The sequence below is a fragment of the Triticum aestivum genome, chromosome 2B (assembly GCF_018294505.1).
Source record: "Triticum aestivum cultivar Chinese Spring chromosome 2B, IWGSC CS RefSeq v2.1, whole genome shotgun sequence".
NCBI lineage: Eukaryota > Viridiplantae > Streptophyta > Magnoliopsida > Poales > Poaceae > Triticum > Triticum aestivum.
In genome coordinates, this window is record NC_057798.1 from 749,773,992 (window position 1) to 749,791,674 (window position 17,683).

The 17,683-nt window shown below is 45.2% G+C and overlaps 1 protein-coding gene across 1 annotated transcript; it reads left to right on the forward strand.

Moving 5' to 3' along the window:
* The first annotated feature begins 14,480 nt into the window (after positions 1-14,480).
* LOC123042440 (uncharacterized) lies at positions 14,481-15,610 on the forward strand. The gene is made up of 3 exons (XM_044464888.1): positions 14,481-14,630; positions 14,726-14,892; positions 14,995-15,610. The coding sequence occupies exons 2-3, from the start codon at positions 14,746-14,748 to the stop codon at positions 15,352-15,354; spliced, it is 507 nt and encodes a 168-aa protein (XP_044320823.1). The 5' UTR covers positions 14,481-14,630; positions 14,726-14,745; the 3' UTR covers positions 15,355-15,610.
* The last annotated feature ends 2,073 nt before the right edge of the window (positions 15,611-17,683 follow it).

The window sequence follows — 17,683 nt, forward strand, 5'->3', positions numbered from 1 at the left end:
AGTCCCGGTTCATAAACCGGGACTAAAAGCCCTTAGGAACCGGGACTAAAAGGTGTTTTTCTACTAGTGAAGATGAGGATACCGTGACTGTTTGTGTGTGCGTGTGTGCTTGCTGGAGGTGTTAAATCAGCTAGATCTGCCTTGTGAACTGGGGCAGGGGCAACTTTAATCAGGCCTATATCCAAAGCATGCACGCATACATGTGGATCTCCTAATTAACTAATTGACTAATTAGGAGTGCCTTGTTATACTGTGATAACCCTTATATGTCTTCTCGTGACTATCAACACTGGCCTTCCTTCTCACCTAGCCTTCCTCCGTATTATTTCTAGGTTGTTGATTCCGTAATTACTGGAAGGACGTATGTGTATTTCGGGTCCATAAATACTGCAGACTGGTGTGTGTTTCAAGTCGATGTATATTTCTAGGTCATCTGTGTATTCCAAGAACATGTACAACGCAGATGGAGTGCACTTAGGTCTGTATATACTGCGAGTCCATATCTGTGCAGAGGGGATATGTATTTTAAGTTCATATATATCGCAAGGGTCTGCAGCCTATATTATGGGATCAAATGTTTGTGCTTGGTTGGTGTTTTTTCCCTTTTGTGTGGAGTTCACTGTTTTGGGTTCTTAGTTGTTTTGGGTTACCGCAGTAGATTATGCTGTTGCGAGCAGCTGTATTCAAGATATATTACCCGAGGGGTGAAAAAGAAGGAGATGATGACATAGGTATATGATCTGGCCGGTTTATAATTCCTTTTACTGAGATCAAATGAGGTTTGGTCTGGTCTTACTCTGAAATTCTCTGCATTGTCTGCTGTTTAATTTAGCAGCTGTATTTCAAGATAGTAGAGCAATTGATGAGAAATTCTTACGAGAACATGCAGTTCTTTGAGCAAACACACACATACGCGGACACAGACACTGGCATACACATATTTTTATATGAATTCACATGCACGAAGCACATGATTTGTTCTTATGTAAGATATGCATTAGACCATCTTGTTACCAGATAATCTAGCAGACGTACATGAGCAGAGAAAACTAGAGGTGACGAGTGCATGCTCGTTGTAAAGTGCATTGGCATGTGCATCAGTAGTAGAAGAGAAAGCAAACTTGCTTCTCTGCATTTTCTATATGGTTTAAAAGGGCCTAAATATCCATGTGTGGGTGTGTGATTCAGATTAATTATGTGAAATTATTTATTTTACTTACTGATAATGCATGTTTGAATATATTAATGCTTACACGAAAGTAGGTAGGCCATGGTTAACAGCTACAGGATCCTCCGCGCCTACACGAAAAGGGCTCGAGCGAGAAGACGATGGATGACATCTATGTATCAGACGACGAGCTCCACGTTCTGTTCTTGCCTCAGGTTAGCCCACTTGCTGATTATCCGTTGATTTTTTTTATGTAAACCTTCACTAGATTTGAGACAAGGCTGATAGCAATTTTCATAATATATCTTCTTAAATAGCTCTCTCCAGGATGTGTGACCATAAGCCGACGATACATTTTGGATTTGGCTCTAAAGAGGCTTTGGCTTGCCGTAGAAAGCACCAAGGTGACTGATGCTGGAGATGGGGAGTTGTATGCATCCATTTGTCTGTATTTGAGTGCAGACAGGAGTACACGTGCTTCAGAGCCAGAGGTGTTTCATGGGGGGTATGCTAGAACAAAAGAAATGGCCATAGAATCAGCCAGCTCAACTGCACTAACCTTTTTAAAAGATAGATCTATGATATATGTTGATGATGCAAATTATCATGAGTTAAAGGCTTGTCAGCACAAACTGCTGGCAGCTTCCTTGTGGGCAATGCTATTTGAAGGTCATGCAAGTGACTTAAAAAAGAAGATGTCAAGAATATCCCAAGGAACTGAAGATGGCAATAAAGTGATCGACATATCCAGCGACTGTCATGATACCAACAATACCTGTCCACTGCCATTGGTAATATCCTTGCTCCTCTTTATGAAACCTTTGTTGTATATTGCATCACAGCTTTGTTATTTGCTAAAGTCCGCTGCTCTGTTTCTTTCATAATGCTTGCCCCATTATCATAAAAATGTTAACTGGCGACGGTGTAAGATGGTATCTTTTTACCTGCTGTCAGAAGACCCGTATGGCTTGGTAGGATAAATATTGGCCTTATGTGCTTTCTTATTGTGTATTGATGCAGCAACAACCGCTATCGATTCTGAGGTCCCTATGTATATGGATCAATTGGTACCTGACCTGTACATGGCTCAATAACACGCATATGTGTTACTTACCCAACTACAACTCATTGACTCGCATCTTGTTGCTCCTTTTAAACGTCAGTTGTCGATGATTTTCTACTGATGTTACTACCTTCTTAGGATGTGCAGAGCACAACCGAACATCAGAAAACGCCTCCTCCGAAGTTAGACAAGTCAAGGTATACTGAATAAACTTCGCCTAGGTTATGATATAATTGTTTCACATGCCAAAGCATTGAACCATGCTTTGAACTGTCGAACAGCAAGCGAGCTGGGAAACAGGCTGTCTGCGGCGTTCGCAAAGATTTATTTGGAAAACGCAAACCGACTGCGAGGGGTAAAAAGGTATTTACAAAATGATACTGTGCTCTGTGTTTCCAATACTTTGACATGCTCTGATCGGAGACCTGTCCTTGGCATTTCTAGGGGCTAGGTTCAGTTGAATCTACTGTTAGGCTTTGCTTTAAAAGGGCCACTGGGCAAGGCTATTTCGGTCATCCTCCTCTCTGATACACAGGTCAAACCAGGATTCACACTATCCCGCCGATATTTCCCTTTGCTTCCGTAAATACATATTGTCTTCTCGGCACGGCGGCGCCACCTTGGATCGGCCCTATGTTGCGCCTCTTTGGTCGTTCCTACACGTCTCAGCTCCAGCAACCAGGTCAGGCCTCACCTGCGCACATCACACAGATGGTTTATATTCCTTCTAAGCCTTGAAGGTGTGCCTACATCTGAGGAATTTCTTGGATCTGTTCCGGTCGCGATGGCTGACGATGAGCTCCAGGTTCATGGCTCGCCGGGTTCCGCTGGCTCCACTAACAACTGTTTGCGAGCACTTGCACAGGTGAGCTGAGATGTGTCACGTCCCCTCTTTGATTTATCTAGACAGCTACAAATGTATGGTCAGTATGCAGTTGCGGAGCGTGAACCAAATTAAAGAGGGTGCCAAATGAGAGCACGGCTTAGAAATAGCCAGGGCAATCCAGGGTCGAATCCAGGAAAACTTGACAATGGATTCAGTTAATATACAAATATGCACATTAAATTAATATAATGGGCTATTTTTTCCATACCAAGCACACACACTCGAGGAGGCACTAGCAGCAGGTTACACACGAGTACATGAGCTAATCGGTTCTTGGTCCCTTGTGTTGTGTCTTGGGGTGTGGTCAGAGTGCCGGAAAATCAACAGAGTTTAGCAACAAATAACAGAGTTTTGCAGTGTGTGCACTTTCAGAAGGGGGGATCGTGGCCATGTTTCGCCTCCACGAGGCTCCGCCAGTGTGAGTATGTGACTCAGCAATCTCTGTAATCAGAGGACACACTCACGGATATAGACACTGCCATCCGTACAAAGAAACATACATGTGATCCAGGAATAGCAAATAAATAATGATATTTAGATCCATGCGTTGTGATGATTTAAACTCTATTTCTTTGATACTGTATAGGTAGGTTTCTTTAGAAAGACCAAGCACTATGAATTTTCTTTCTGTCTTTCAACAGTATATATGATCGTATCAGTCTTGCCTTCCGAGCTGCTCTTGCATACTCAATATCAACCTGATTAACCAGAGACCGAGACTGAGAGCAGCGAAGTAGCGGACGAGCTCGCCCGCTCCCGCTAAGCCTACCAATAGAACTAGGACGCGTCGCACCCTGTATGAATGCGATCTTTGAGGGCAGGGGGAGGGTACGTAGCACGGAACAGTCATATACGGTGACTCTGCCGTTTGGTATGATGATGATGCCGTGACGGAAAACCGTACACTGTCCTGACGGTACAGGACGCGCGCGCCTGCCAGCAAGCCAGGCCGCGTCGGCCGCGCAGAAGCAAAAGCGGGCGAAGCAGAAAGAGGATGAGGCAGTAACCGACGGCCTCGACGTGCTGGATCCCCGGCCGGCAAAGGGCTGGGGTTTGAGCGCCGCCTCCGGGACAACCTCGACGCGTGGATGAAGGACCCGGACCGGATGACCCGCCCCGGTTCGCCTACTCAGAGCTCGCCCTCCACACTGAGACGGATCGGCTCCGCCTCACCGACGCGCCCGAGGTGTTCCCCGACCTCATCCGACTCGTCCTTGCCTCGTCCCTCTCCAGCACCATCGTCCCGCCGTCTCTTAGCAGCCCGTCCGAGCAGCAATGGATATGGAGCTCCATGGAATAACCTTAGCCGACAGACAAGGTACTTTCTCTTCTGCTGTCCTCATCGCTCTCACATCATTTTTTTTAGTGTCGATTGCAATCCGAAGCGTGGTAGCATTGTCAACATGGGAGCACATTCTCGTTTCTCTCGGTTTAGCTTCAGTCCAGTTCAATTAGGTTCAGGTTCACCGTTCACCTTACCAACATGCCAACATGGAGTCTGACGGGAGAAGGCATCTGAAGCATAGTAGTACTGTACGCTACCGTACCGTTCTGTATCTGACTTGGCCATTTTCCTAAAATGTTTTGTAGTGGTCAATGTCATAGATGAGCAAAAAAATTTCTCTATAACATGGCAAGTTTGAAAGAACTTTCTGCTGGTCACACAACAAATTCAGAACATTATGTTTCACAGCACATGGCAAATTTTACAAAAACTGTAATTGTCACACGACAATTTTATGAATCTGTTTTCTAAATGGGAGTACCTAGAACTCATCTAGATGAGATATAATTTAATCTCATTCACTTTGAAAACAAGAACAGATACAACCCACGTCAGCACACACGCATCTTATAGCATCACATCCGATGGCTATAAAAGGTGAATGAGGCCAAATTATATCTCATCTAGATGAGTTCTAGCAAAACTGTTTCTAAATCATGGCAATTCTTGAAAAAGTAAAATATAGTTGTCACATGGCAAGTCTCGAAACAAAATGCGTTTTATGAATTATGGCAATTTTTGAAACAATTAGTATACATCCATGCCACCTTAACATATATCGCCATGTTCTCACATGGCAAATGCAGGTATTCATCATGGCAAATGAAAAAAAAATGTATTTATCATGGCATTTTTATGGTAGATACCATGGCAAAATATCTATTTATTGTTTTACCATGGAATTTTGGATAGATATCTTGACAATTGTTGAAAATGTTGCAAACTTCTGTTCTGTAGCATGGCAAATTCCTAAATTCCTAGTTCCTAGTTTCTAGAGAACAAAAATTGCCAAGTTTCTAGAGAACAAAAGTCCTAAATAAAATTGTGATTCTCATCTTTTTTAAGAGAACAAAATATTTTAAAATTGCCATTATGTGCACTGATTGTAAGAGCATGTTGACACATATTTGTGTAAGCATCGTGGCAAATTTTATACACAATTGTCATGCTTTGTTTTTTCTCAACATCACGGCAAGTAGTGTCATGGTAATTTTTAAACACATTTGCCATTTTAACCGTGTTGTGATTTTTTTGGCTTTGACTTGTTATGACGTTTTATTCCTTTCCAACTATGTACATGCCATGTCATTTTACTTGTTTTTCTAGCTATAATCTTGACATGGAATTTTTTTCCTGTATTTTTTGTGCCAAGGGCAGTTTAAGTTTTATAGTACATCCATATACTAGCCATGGAAAACTTTAATATGTTTTTTCCTTGGCACCTTAAGCAGTGTTCCACATCTATATAACCATGACAATATTTGAGATCATATTTGCCATGCCACCTCAACTTTTGTAATACATATATAGACATGTCATGGAAAAAATTGAAGATCATATTTGCCATGCCACCTTAAGTTTTGTAATACATATATAGAGATGTTGGGGCACACTTTTTAAAGACGTTACTGCCATGGCATCTTAATTTGTATTAGGTCTATGCTCATTACATGGCAAATTTTTACTCGCCTTTTAGCTATAAACTAGCCATCAAACTTTCTGATGTTTTTGCCATGGGGAGTTTAAATTTAACACTACATTTCAATAATTATACTTATGGCAAATTTATTGTACATGACCATGTAATATTGTATTCACCATGGCATTTTTACTTGTAACTACCATCAAAATTCTTTTTTTTGGGGGAACTAAGCATGTCAAATTTATTGTACAAAATCTAAGAATTTTGAGGTGCCATTAATCTCCATCATTTTAGGAGGGAAGTGAAATATGTCATGAGAAGAAAATCGCAACATAAAAAATTGGAATTGCCTTGGTCCACTATCCAGTTTTGCCAGCAAAGTCAAACAAAAGAATTTTTTGCCATGGCGTAAAAATAGTAGGGGTGTTTCAGGAATTGCCATGCATTATAGAGAAACAAATCCATGAATTTCCCTGCAAGCATTGCAAAAATTGTCATGTGAACCTTACAAAAAATTATGAATGTCTGCTCTTGTAGGCAAATAGCGAAACATAATTCTGAAATTTTCCATGCGAGTATTAGAGAAGTCGTTGGTAGAATGTTTGCCATTATAAGTACAACGGGCTCGTCAGTCATTTCGGTCGCGCTAGAGGGTCCTGTCACACATTACAATTTTTGTATAATGTCTATGGCACCTTCTTCCTGTGTCTATAGCTTGGCAGTTTTACTTTTAAGAGCATGGCAATTTTTATTATTTAGACCATCAATAGTACCTAGGTGAGTCGGGGTAGAACAACCCTGGTGTTTGCAGCCCCAATGTTGATCATCTCTGCCTAGACGCCTAAGGCAGCTTCATTGGTATGATGTGTACATGTGTGCATGTCCTTCGATTTTATATGTTCACTTAGGGCATCTCCAACGCGGACCCTCAAATCACCCGCATACATCTAGATCATGCGACCCGGACGTATGTTGCTATTCAATGCGGGTATGTATCAGTCCGCTCGGTGAAACGGACACACTTTTCCCCACAACTATAGAAAAGTGGGTGGGTTGCACGTGTCCCGACCACTTTCATGTCTACTTCTAACTGCCCTGCCAACCAAAACCCCTCCTCCCTTGCCCGCGTGATTTCCCGCCCAGCACTAGCTGCACATAATCATGACGTTCTGAGCAGTAGCTCCGCATAGACGCCGCCCAAAGAGGACACGACCTCTCACTGGAGTCGGCCGAGAGAACGCCGTCCGTTGCACACCCGGCTAAACACACCTCCTCGCCTGCATTCACTAAAGCCACGTGTCTGCCGAGGAACCTACTCCGGCTACATGTCCGTTCGTGAGCCGACCGACATTAAACAGAACGCCTGTTAGCTCCTCGCATCCACTGGCTACTTAAACGAGGCCAGACGCCAGGCAAGGACCGCACCACACCGCTCAAGGCCATCAGTACCACGGGAAAGACTACTAGCTTGTGCGGATGAGCAAGTGGCCGTTCCAAGCGGGCGCCTGGTTTGGCAAGTGGCCACTCCAAGCTAGCTTGCGAAGGAGCATGGCGACATAGGCAAAGGTGCTGCTGTGGACGAGGTAGTGCCGTTTCGCTCCTCCCGCGCCATCCGCTGTCAACGTGCGTGGAACCGTGCCCTGGCAACGGAGAAAGAAGTTAGCGTCGTGGAGATCAATGAGGTGACCAGCAACTGTCGTCGACAATAAGGAAAAGTAGATCATGGGAGGCCGCGACCGCTTGGGTCCCACGAAGGCCACCGTCGGCTTGTCGCCGGCGTGCACAACAGGTGTCTTGCCCTCTACGCAGGCCACCATCATCACTCGCCCTCAAAACCAACCCTGGTCTATGCTTCACGGATGCGGAGGCCACTCCTATGAGCAGCGCTGCTGGACATAGGGAAGGGGTACGGGGAAGCAGATGCTATTCATCCCCTCTTGCTGAGCATATCCCTTCACGACATCCGGCAGTCCGACAAGCAGGCTGCCGAACATGATGAAGACATGTCAGCGGAGGGGCTGCGAAGGGGGTGGAGCTTCATTTGTGGGGCTCACACATCCGAATCAATACTGCTCCCATGTCCGCAGACAGATGTCGAAACAAATTTGCGGGTTTGCAGACGTCGTTACTATCCAAAAGTTTATGTACCTAGTCTCGTGATCTGTAGTTGGTGTGCCCAAGTATAGGTGTGCCAAGTTGCATTGCATGTGTTGTATTGGGCGGGGACATGATGTTGTGTTTCCATGTACTACCTGCTAATTTGCATTTACATGTACGTTTTACATTATTATTTTTCTTGATCGGTGTACGGGAATTTGACGCAGCGTGCTCTCCGGAATATGGTTTGATGGGTTAGCTGAGAAGAGTACTTGCTGACAGCGGTCCTACTCGTTACGTGCCGTGTGGGATATCAGGTGTGAACCGTTCCAAAGGTACATGTCGGTCCAGGACGTCCGTGCCTACGCTGTTAATCACATGGGCCCCGTCCTACCTGCTAAGCCCACCGCCCATTTATACACAACGTGTATATACATCTGAACGTACCTGACGCGGCCCATATCCCGACGAGAACGAGCGCGTAGAGATTCCAGGAGCGCGCGAGCTCGTCCGCTCCTATGGGTTTCCGAGACTGAGCATCTCTTCTTTATCACTATGATCGCCTTTATCAATGACTGCCTTTTCAAATTCCTCTCTTGTACTGTGATCTCAATTGCTTTAAGCAGTTCCCCATGACCTTATGTTTTGTGTTCTCTGGTACTGTAGGAAATCTAGCGGGTGTTTAGGATCCCGCATAGAACAGTTCTTGACAGCCTCCTAGCACACCTTGGGTTATCACCGGCTCAGTACAAGCGTGTTGTTCATGACGAGGGCAAAATCCGTGTAACCGTCTTTTTCAACACCTCTACGATTGACCTTGGGGACCAATCAGTGACACTTCTGTGCCAGGACTTTATTGCATAGACGATGAGGCCGACGAGGATACCGCTGCGATAAAGGCTGTCAGATACATAGACGATATGACTAACATAGTTGTCAGAGATTTGAACCTTGCGTCGTCCAAATGACAGCAGCGCTGTGCCGAACGCTTGCTGCAGCAGTTAGAGGAGTCAAAGACCAATAACATGAGGCTTGCTAGAGGTTGGCTTACATGCATTACTTTTTTGTGCATGTTAGAATGCAGTTGCCATGGACTACTCTGTTGAAGATCTTCCTGACATAATGGAAGACACAAGTAGCCGCTTGGAAGGACACCTGGAAAAAATGACGCGCTATTAGATGCGGCCTCTCCTAATTCATAACTACTGTGATTTCGTCTTGCTGTACATATACTGCACTTTCAAGAATGGTTGAGTAAAGAAATCATTGTATTTTATATATATCACAATTTGTTTGTATCAGGTTCGTATGAGGCAGTCCCTGTGAAGTACATCGACAAGGCAGATGAATTATGCCACTTATTAGTATGTTTAGTGATTATGGCTCCATAGTTGGCTTTCCTTATGTATTCTCACTTTTGATATCGAACTTCGTGTCAAATATAATGACTGTCTCTTTGTGGTCTTATGAACGCAACGGGCTTTGATCCTGTCTTATAATCTGATGTTGATCTTGAGATCTATTGTGTTTTACTTATATCACAATCAAATGTTTCTTTAATTTATTATCATCCTGTATAAGTACAAATGCTATATTTGGGTTCTTTTGGCATACTGTTACATGCTTCGTCAAAAGGTTGAGACCGGCACCCTCGCGCCAAGGCGCGGTCCCGATCTAGTGAAATGTGATGGTCTAAGGCATGCACGGTTTTCTTTTACCATCTTGCCATCTACTACTTGAAAGAGGTGTGAAAAGAAAGAAAATTTGTGACGATGACTGGGGACAATTACGTACGTCTCCATCAATGACGGAGACAGCGGGACCAGCAGGGCCCTGGCCCCCCCTAATATCATTGATTTGCTGCTAGTTAGTAGATGAACAATTATAATTTAGACAAAATACATGTATTAGTATTGTTTGGCCTCTTTATCAAAAGTTTGAGTCACCCCCCACCCCTTATCCTTAATTCCTGGCTCCGCCACTGGTCTCCATAATCTATCTCTCCTTACACGGAAGAAAATAAACCAATGCAAAACAAAGCAATCACATTTACTTAGGCAGAAGTGAGCGAACAAGTAGTTGCTTTACGAAGTGACACCGTCACTATTTAATGCTCCCCTCATTCATAAGATATTTTATAACTTTTTCCTGTTTTTGAACATATACAAAATCAACCTTTTAAGTTTAAAAAAAAGCTGGAAAAATACACAAGTCCTTATAGATGTATACTAGATGTGTGAAATTTCATCACGAAATACGTTTTTATGTGGCCTGTCCAAAAACAATTATGTGATTTTATACTGAATAGTACATTGGTAGAAATACGTGATTTTTTCATTTCTGCGTCGCTCACACAAAAAAGTATTTCATCATGAATCTTCGCACACAAGTACTCCCCATGTCTCAAAATGTTGGCAGTTTTTTGAATCCGAATGATAAGTGCCACACGTCAGGTGCGTGACACTCCGACCCTGACGTTTTTTGATGGCAATTCCAATCATGCAAGGACGGCAAATTCCATTGACAAAGGGCAAGTTTCTGTCAAAAAAAACTGAAGCATGAAAGTTGCCATCCCTACATCACTAAACTTGCCATAAAACATTTGGAGTTGCCATGTGCTTATGCTGCACGTCAGGTACTTATCAGGGTCCTTTTGAAAATGTCTTACATTTTAGACTGCGGGAGTAGTATACATCCATACTTACATTTTACACTGCGGGAGTAGTATACATCCATACTTTTGAAAATGTCTTACATCAAATTAAAATGAAAAATTGGTACCTGGAAAGAAAAAACGTGCGTACACATAGCTCACTCAACGGCTAGGGCCTAAACATAACTTGTCAGAGAGCTTTGTCGGTCGAGCATGCACCCCCCCCCCCCCCCCCCCCTGTTCCCCAGTAGAGCTCTTATGATCCGAGGACCTCCTCTTTACCGGTCTTTAGTGGTCAGCATGGTCAAGCCGTTTTTCCCATGGTCTTGGTTGTGCCGAGAACCTACTTCACAGGATTTAAAAAGAAGTGAGGATGAGGTCCATGAAAATGTTCTTACAAAAATGAGGAAAAGAATGATGGAGACTTATGAGTCCTCGAAAAAGTGGGGATAAGGTCCATGAGACTGTTCTAAATAAAAAAAATATGAGAAATAGAGAGAAGGGGCATGCTACTATTCTTTCACCAAACTCGTGCTTCAAAGTAGCACCACTTCGTGCATTGTAAAATAGAAATTTTAGTGAGCTTCATATGTTCCATACTAGTGGGGAATCTACACTATAGAATTTAGCTTGTATATTCCGATGACGAGCATCCTCAAAAGCTTGAGGTTTTCATGATCAAGCAAGTTGGATGCACCCCCATTTAGTCCATAGGAGAGCTTTCACATATTCATAGCTCTATGTGCATCCTAGTTGCTTGGCGATCACTACTCATTGCGTTGACATCGACCATACGGCCTTCTCCATTGCCTAATGGTTAGCTGCGTTGATGCAAGACTTTCTTTGTTTTTGACTTCTCAAAACCCCAACCATTTTCTATCATTCCTGTAAGTGCGAGGCATAGGCTTGCCCTCAGTATTGCATAGGTAGTTGAGTGGTGGAATAACGCAGACAGACGATTTTGCTATTGTACCTAGTATGCCCCGGGTTGGTGTTTTTGAAGCGATCGCTGATGCTCGCTTTCTTTTGACTTTTATTGTCACTGCTTTGTCCCTAACATAATATTGACCTTCTCTCTAAACCTTTGGCAATGGGAATTTGGGATCCACAAAAATATTTTTCCTCTTTCTTGACCTTCGTGGCAATGGAACTAAGAGGATAGCTTGTATTACTCCCTTGCTAGTTAACTCTTGCATGCTTACACGATGAACATGGATATCACTTTTGGGGGTTTGATTCAATATATGCTTTAGAGTTGGTAGTACTGAGCTCTTTGTAGTCAACCTTCTTACTCGAGGATGAGCAAGGTTTAAGCATGGGGAGGTTGATGTCTCTATATTTTCCGCATTTTTAGAGCTCATTTGTTGCATGTTCTCTTTATATATCATGTCCCATTGAACCAAATAGTTGTCCATTATGCATGATTACCGGTATTTACACTTTTCCTTGTGAACATTGCACTTTATTTGTTTTTATTAGTTTTCTTTGTTTTCTTGTGTCTACATGTATTTTGGAGCAACTTAGGACCAAGCATGATGAAAGAACGAAGGATGGGTTCGATACGGAGTCAGTCAGGGGCCAGACTTAGCCATTTCGGAGGTCAGAAAAGGTCATTTTTTTCAAAGTGCTCCAAATCAATATCTAAGACAAGAAATGGATCGGAACCTCTCCTCAACGGGCGACGCCTAGACCACGAGTTCAGACGGTGAAGAGTAAGGTATGGGAAACAGTGGTGCCTTGTGTCCCATGTGGGCCAGTCCATGTCCCATGTCCCACTCTTCCTTGTTGGCGACCACACCTTCATTTCCCGGGGGTCGCGTCCGCCAGACATGGACACAGAAGGGAACAACAAGAACCTGGAGCGCGGACGCTGGCGAAGATTTAGACTAAGTTTTATGTTGCATATAATTATATGGATTTGAGGATTTAGTAATGAGGTACACGGTTGTGGAAGCAAACATTTGAGGGGTGACCAGTCATTGTTCGCGGACTCGCCCGGGAGCGTCCGTGGATGTTTAGGGGGCGGATTAGCTAGGTCCGGCGCGAATTTTAGGGGGCTAGATTAGTTAGGTCAGCATGTAGATGCTCTTATACACTATTCCTCTCTAAGGTCAATCTTCACTTGATTTCAAATGCCAGATTCCTCTTATCAATTCTAAAGAACATCTAGAACTTTAGTTCAACAATTAAACTTATGTTGATGATACAGTTATTTCATACATTTCCTGAGCCTCTGCTGACATGAATATATTTTATTGGCCGTACCAATAGCTGTTCAGTGAGATGTGCGCATGTAAGTGTTTATTTTTTGTTTTTGAGCTAACAACAATTCGCTGGGATCTATGATGTTTTTTGTTGGATGCTAATAATAATGTTGCATGTGTTGGGAGCTCTAGACTTTTTATCGATCAGTTCTCTGCTTGTTTAGACTGGCTCACTTTTTAAGGGCTCTTTTGATTCAAAAGATTTTTGTAGGAATTTTGGAGGATTAGAATCCTTAGTAAAAAATATCAATGTTGGTTGTTTGATTTGTAGGATTGAATCCTATAGGAATTTTATCTAAAGATTTCTTTGTACTAGTTTTCACAGGATTTCTAGCATCCACTTAACCCTCTTTGAAAAAATACTTTGTTTTTCCTATGATGCAAACAAAAAACTAATATCCTATAGGATTGAGATGAACATGACATTTCAATCCTATGTTTTTTCTATTTTTATGTTTTTGGAATCTGTGAATCAAAAAAGGCCCTAAAGCAACTAGCTCGTTTGCAGGTATATAATTGCTTTGGTTTGCATTGGTTTGTTTTCGTTGTCACCGCTTATCATCACATTTTCTGCTTCTTTTCACACGTCCTTCGAACAGATGGCAAGGGCCAAGGAAAACCGCGTAGGCCTTTAGAGCACCACCTTCCATTCTTGGCAAAGATAGAACAGTGCAGTTAGAAGAGTGCACATGCTGACATTCAAGAAAACGGCTACTGAGCTTGCAGCAAGGTGGTGTTAGTAGTGACGCAAATGGAATTTGCCGCTCGATAGTTGGTGTTAGTAGTGCACAAAGCATGAGGGTTGCTACTGGAGTAGAAAATTACTGCAGTTAAAATGAGCTAGCCAGCTACCGTAGCTTTTTACTGCCATGCATGTGCAGATCCTACAACATGTACACTAATGAGCATGTGGGAGGTTCTCATGAGCACAGGACAGGGATTGCTCAGGCCCAACCTCTAAGATTTATACGTTACATCAATCAAGGCTTGGATCCCTTCCAAGAGTAGGTTACAAGGGTGGAGGGGCAAGTAACTAGTGGGTAACTAGTAGTACCTGCAAGTAGGCTCCTAGGCTAGAAATGATCTCAAACCAAACTATATGAAATTGTTGGAAGCACCATTCGTCCAAGTGGTATGGGTGCTCTAGGGGAAGCAACTAGTAGTACCGCAAATGGAATGGCCGGGTTCATAGCTGGGGTAGAAAATTACTTTGCAGTTAAAATGAGCTAGCCAGCTACCATATAGGTTTTTACTGCCATGCATGTATGCATGTCTATGCCTGTGTGTGCTGAACTTCATTAAGATCACATGTCTCTATATCCCATTGCATGAAAGAAATTAAGCGTTGCCAATGGTGGTATACGCGCCCCAGAGACGCATCTTCCCCGCAGTTTCCTCCATCGTCACTGCCATCCACTCATCGACACGTTTGCAGGCGTTGGGGCCCGCGCCACGCGTCGTCGCTTTCAATCGCTGGCTGGCAGCTGCTCTTAAACCGCTCCACCGTGAGCGTAGCCGTCGTGCCCTGCCATTGTTGCTCTCTAGCTCGAACCCGGCCCTTAGAAGAAGCACGTACGCCACTTCTTCTTCTTCTCCTTCTCCTTCCTCCTTCTTCTTCTTCGTTGTTGTTGAAATTAAGCTGACTGTGCGCTGCGTTGTAGTTGTAGCTGATCTCGTCCTAGCAGGCATGGACGGCAAGACGGAGATGCTTCTTCCGCGCCCTGTGACCGTGGCCAAGAAGAAGATCCCAGGTTCTGTTTGGCTGGTCTGCGGATGGGCGCTCCTCAGCGCCTGCGCCATCGCCTTGGGCCACTACGATCTCCCCTGCAGACAGGTAATTACCCCTTGGACGCTGGACACGAAATTAATTCCGAGCTTTTCCGACTGACCGATAGATCACGCGCCGGCCGGCCTCCTGTTCGTCGTCTGCATGCAGGCCACGTTCGTTCTGCGTTGCGGGTGCGTTGAGCTGACGGACACCAAGGCCGCCTGCTTGAGCGCCCTCTGGATCGGGGCCCTGCTCTGCACCGCGTCCCAGGCAGCCGCGGCGGCGCTGGCGCTGCTGCTCCCACGCCTCCACCCCGAGCTGCTCTCGCTCTCGCTCTGGCTCGCTGCCACCGGCCACTGCATGGCCAGCGGCGCCGTTTTCATCCTCTGCTTCGCCGAGCCATGCCCAGGATGCTGCTTCCACAGCACACTCTTCGTCCTGGCCCTGTGCTTGTTGGAGTTGGGCGACGTCGTCGGCTCCATGGCTCTCGTCGTGGGAGCGGTGAGGAGTAGGGCACACACCATGTAGGCGATTAGCCCAGCAAGCTGCAGGGGACTGTATGTGTCCATGGATCAGCTCAAGATCGAGGTACTGATGAAGTGATGAGCTAGTTCTCGCCAAGGAAGAATAAATCTATTGTAGTAGTATGCAGTATGCTGCGAGGAGTGATGGAGCGAGTGCCGTATGTATGTGTGAATCTGCAACTAGTGCCTGATTTGTGCTCATGTACTCATATGTTGTTCCTGGCGTTGAGCATTACTATTGTATTCCATTCCACCTGCAACCGCTGGCGTATGTATCTGTTGGAACTAATCTTGTCGTTAGTATTAAGTTAGGACTTAGGACTAGTCTCATGTTTATTTCTGTTTGATGACATTAGTTGCAGTAGTCGACAAAGTCCTAGCTAGTTGTATGCACGCAGTGGATCGGCAGAGAGCACGACACAGAGATATAGTGTGTGTATTGCAGCGAGCGGATCGGTAACCATCAGTTGAGTATATGCATGCACGTGCTGTTAGTATTAGTCATGTATTTAGTGACCAGTTAGTGCATGCATGCAATTAAGATGTGGTTTGCATTAGTGGTCAAGTGTTTGTTAGTAGCTAGCTACATGTATGGAAGAAAACGGCCGAGCCGTGTGGCCGTTGCGTGAGGTAATTAGCTAGTGCTGACGTGGGTGCGTCTGTGCATGTTAGTGGGTTAGTGGCTGTGTTCTGGCCGTGTATTGGCGTTGTGTTAAGAGTGAGAATTGAACAAGAGGAAAAGGCACAAGTGTGTGCGGTGCCACAAAAAAGTCCCCTGTGTGTTCATGTTCTACCTCTTGTGTATGTGTGTAGTTTCTTTCTAGCTTCATCCTGGGCAAAGATAACAGTATCCATATGGGTTCTGCCGTATCGTTGGTTTGGTCTGGATTTTTCGTTACGGAGTACCTTAATTACCTGTTCCTCTCGGCTGGGCTCCGTTTGGCCTGAACGACACGGGTACCTACTTGCGAGGTTTGAGATAGGTTGGGTCCATGGTGGATGGGCATGGCTCTGGCTGGCTGGCTAGTACGAGCGAGCGGTGCAGATCCATCATGGCCGCGCGCACATGACTGAACGTGTTTTAGCATTGCCACAACGATGCAATCAGATGCAGAAGCAGACGCAGAGACCGCATTGGTGGTGGTGCAGACGGGTTGCGATCAACCTCCGCATAACTACAGCAGCCATTTCTTTTCCTCAAAAAAAAAAAAAACTACAGCGGCCATTTCTCAAGAAAAAAAGAAAAGAAAAACTACAGCGGCCAATGGCGACCGACCCATGGGCGTATGGCCAGCAGCAATCCTCACGTGGTAGAAGCACGTACGGTCATATCCACGGCCGGTTGAGGCCCTAAATGCGGCGGTAACTTGAGCAGTTGTTGCTAGCCCTCATGTTGCTTTTGTCTGATTGCAGGGTCTCAGCCCGAACCAACAGGGAGAGTTCATATGCCATTCACAAGAGCAATGCCAATTCTTTTTGTCATTGTCAACATTTTCATAAGGATCACTTTAAGCAGCCTGATGAAATCTCTACTACTTAAAAGAGTTAATTGCCGAAAACCACCACATTTGGGGCAAGGTTTGCAGAAAATCACCTAGTCCCTAATTTTATGCAAAAATCACTGCGTTCTCAGTAATCTCTCTGCAGAAAGCATTGATCTGAGGATCTAGGCCATTTAATCATTTTCTAACAATGGAGCCAGACTGTAAGGAGCTGACTTAGCAAAACATTGACATACACCCCCTGGATCAGGAAGAAAAACGCAATCCAACCCAGCGGGTGGCGTCCCTCCTCCCTCCGATCCTGCAAGCCGCCGTTGCCTTGAGGCCTCCTCTGTCCGATGCCTCTGGCAAGCCGACGCCCGCAACCAGCAGGCCCCTCACGCCGCTGTCCCCTACCTCCACTTCTTCTTTCTTCTTTCTTGTTCTCTGCAGGAAGCCGCCATGGATGTATGGAGCTCCACCGCGCCGCCCAGCTTGCCTACACCCCCACCTTCGCTCGCCGCCGTCCCATTCCTGTCAAGATTCGATGTCCTGACCCAAGAGGACAACGGCGCTCGGAGCGTGAGCCCGCGGCCTGTGGCCGCCTCCGTTTGCCGCCTGCAGGGCGCCTCCTGTGGCGGCCTTGAGCGCCACCACGACGGCCTTGGGCAGAAGACGAGTGAGGCGCCCTCCCTCTTCCCGACGGATCCACGGCGAGGCGGACACGCACGAGATGCCACGAGTACTGGCCACATATCGGGGCCGCACGAAGCCTGTAGCGATGGTCGCCGACGTGCTTGTCCGCGACGGCGACATTGTCAGAGTGGCACGGGGGTCGGCCTGCTCGGGCTC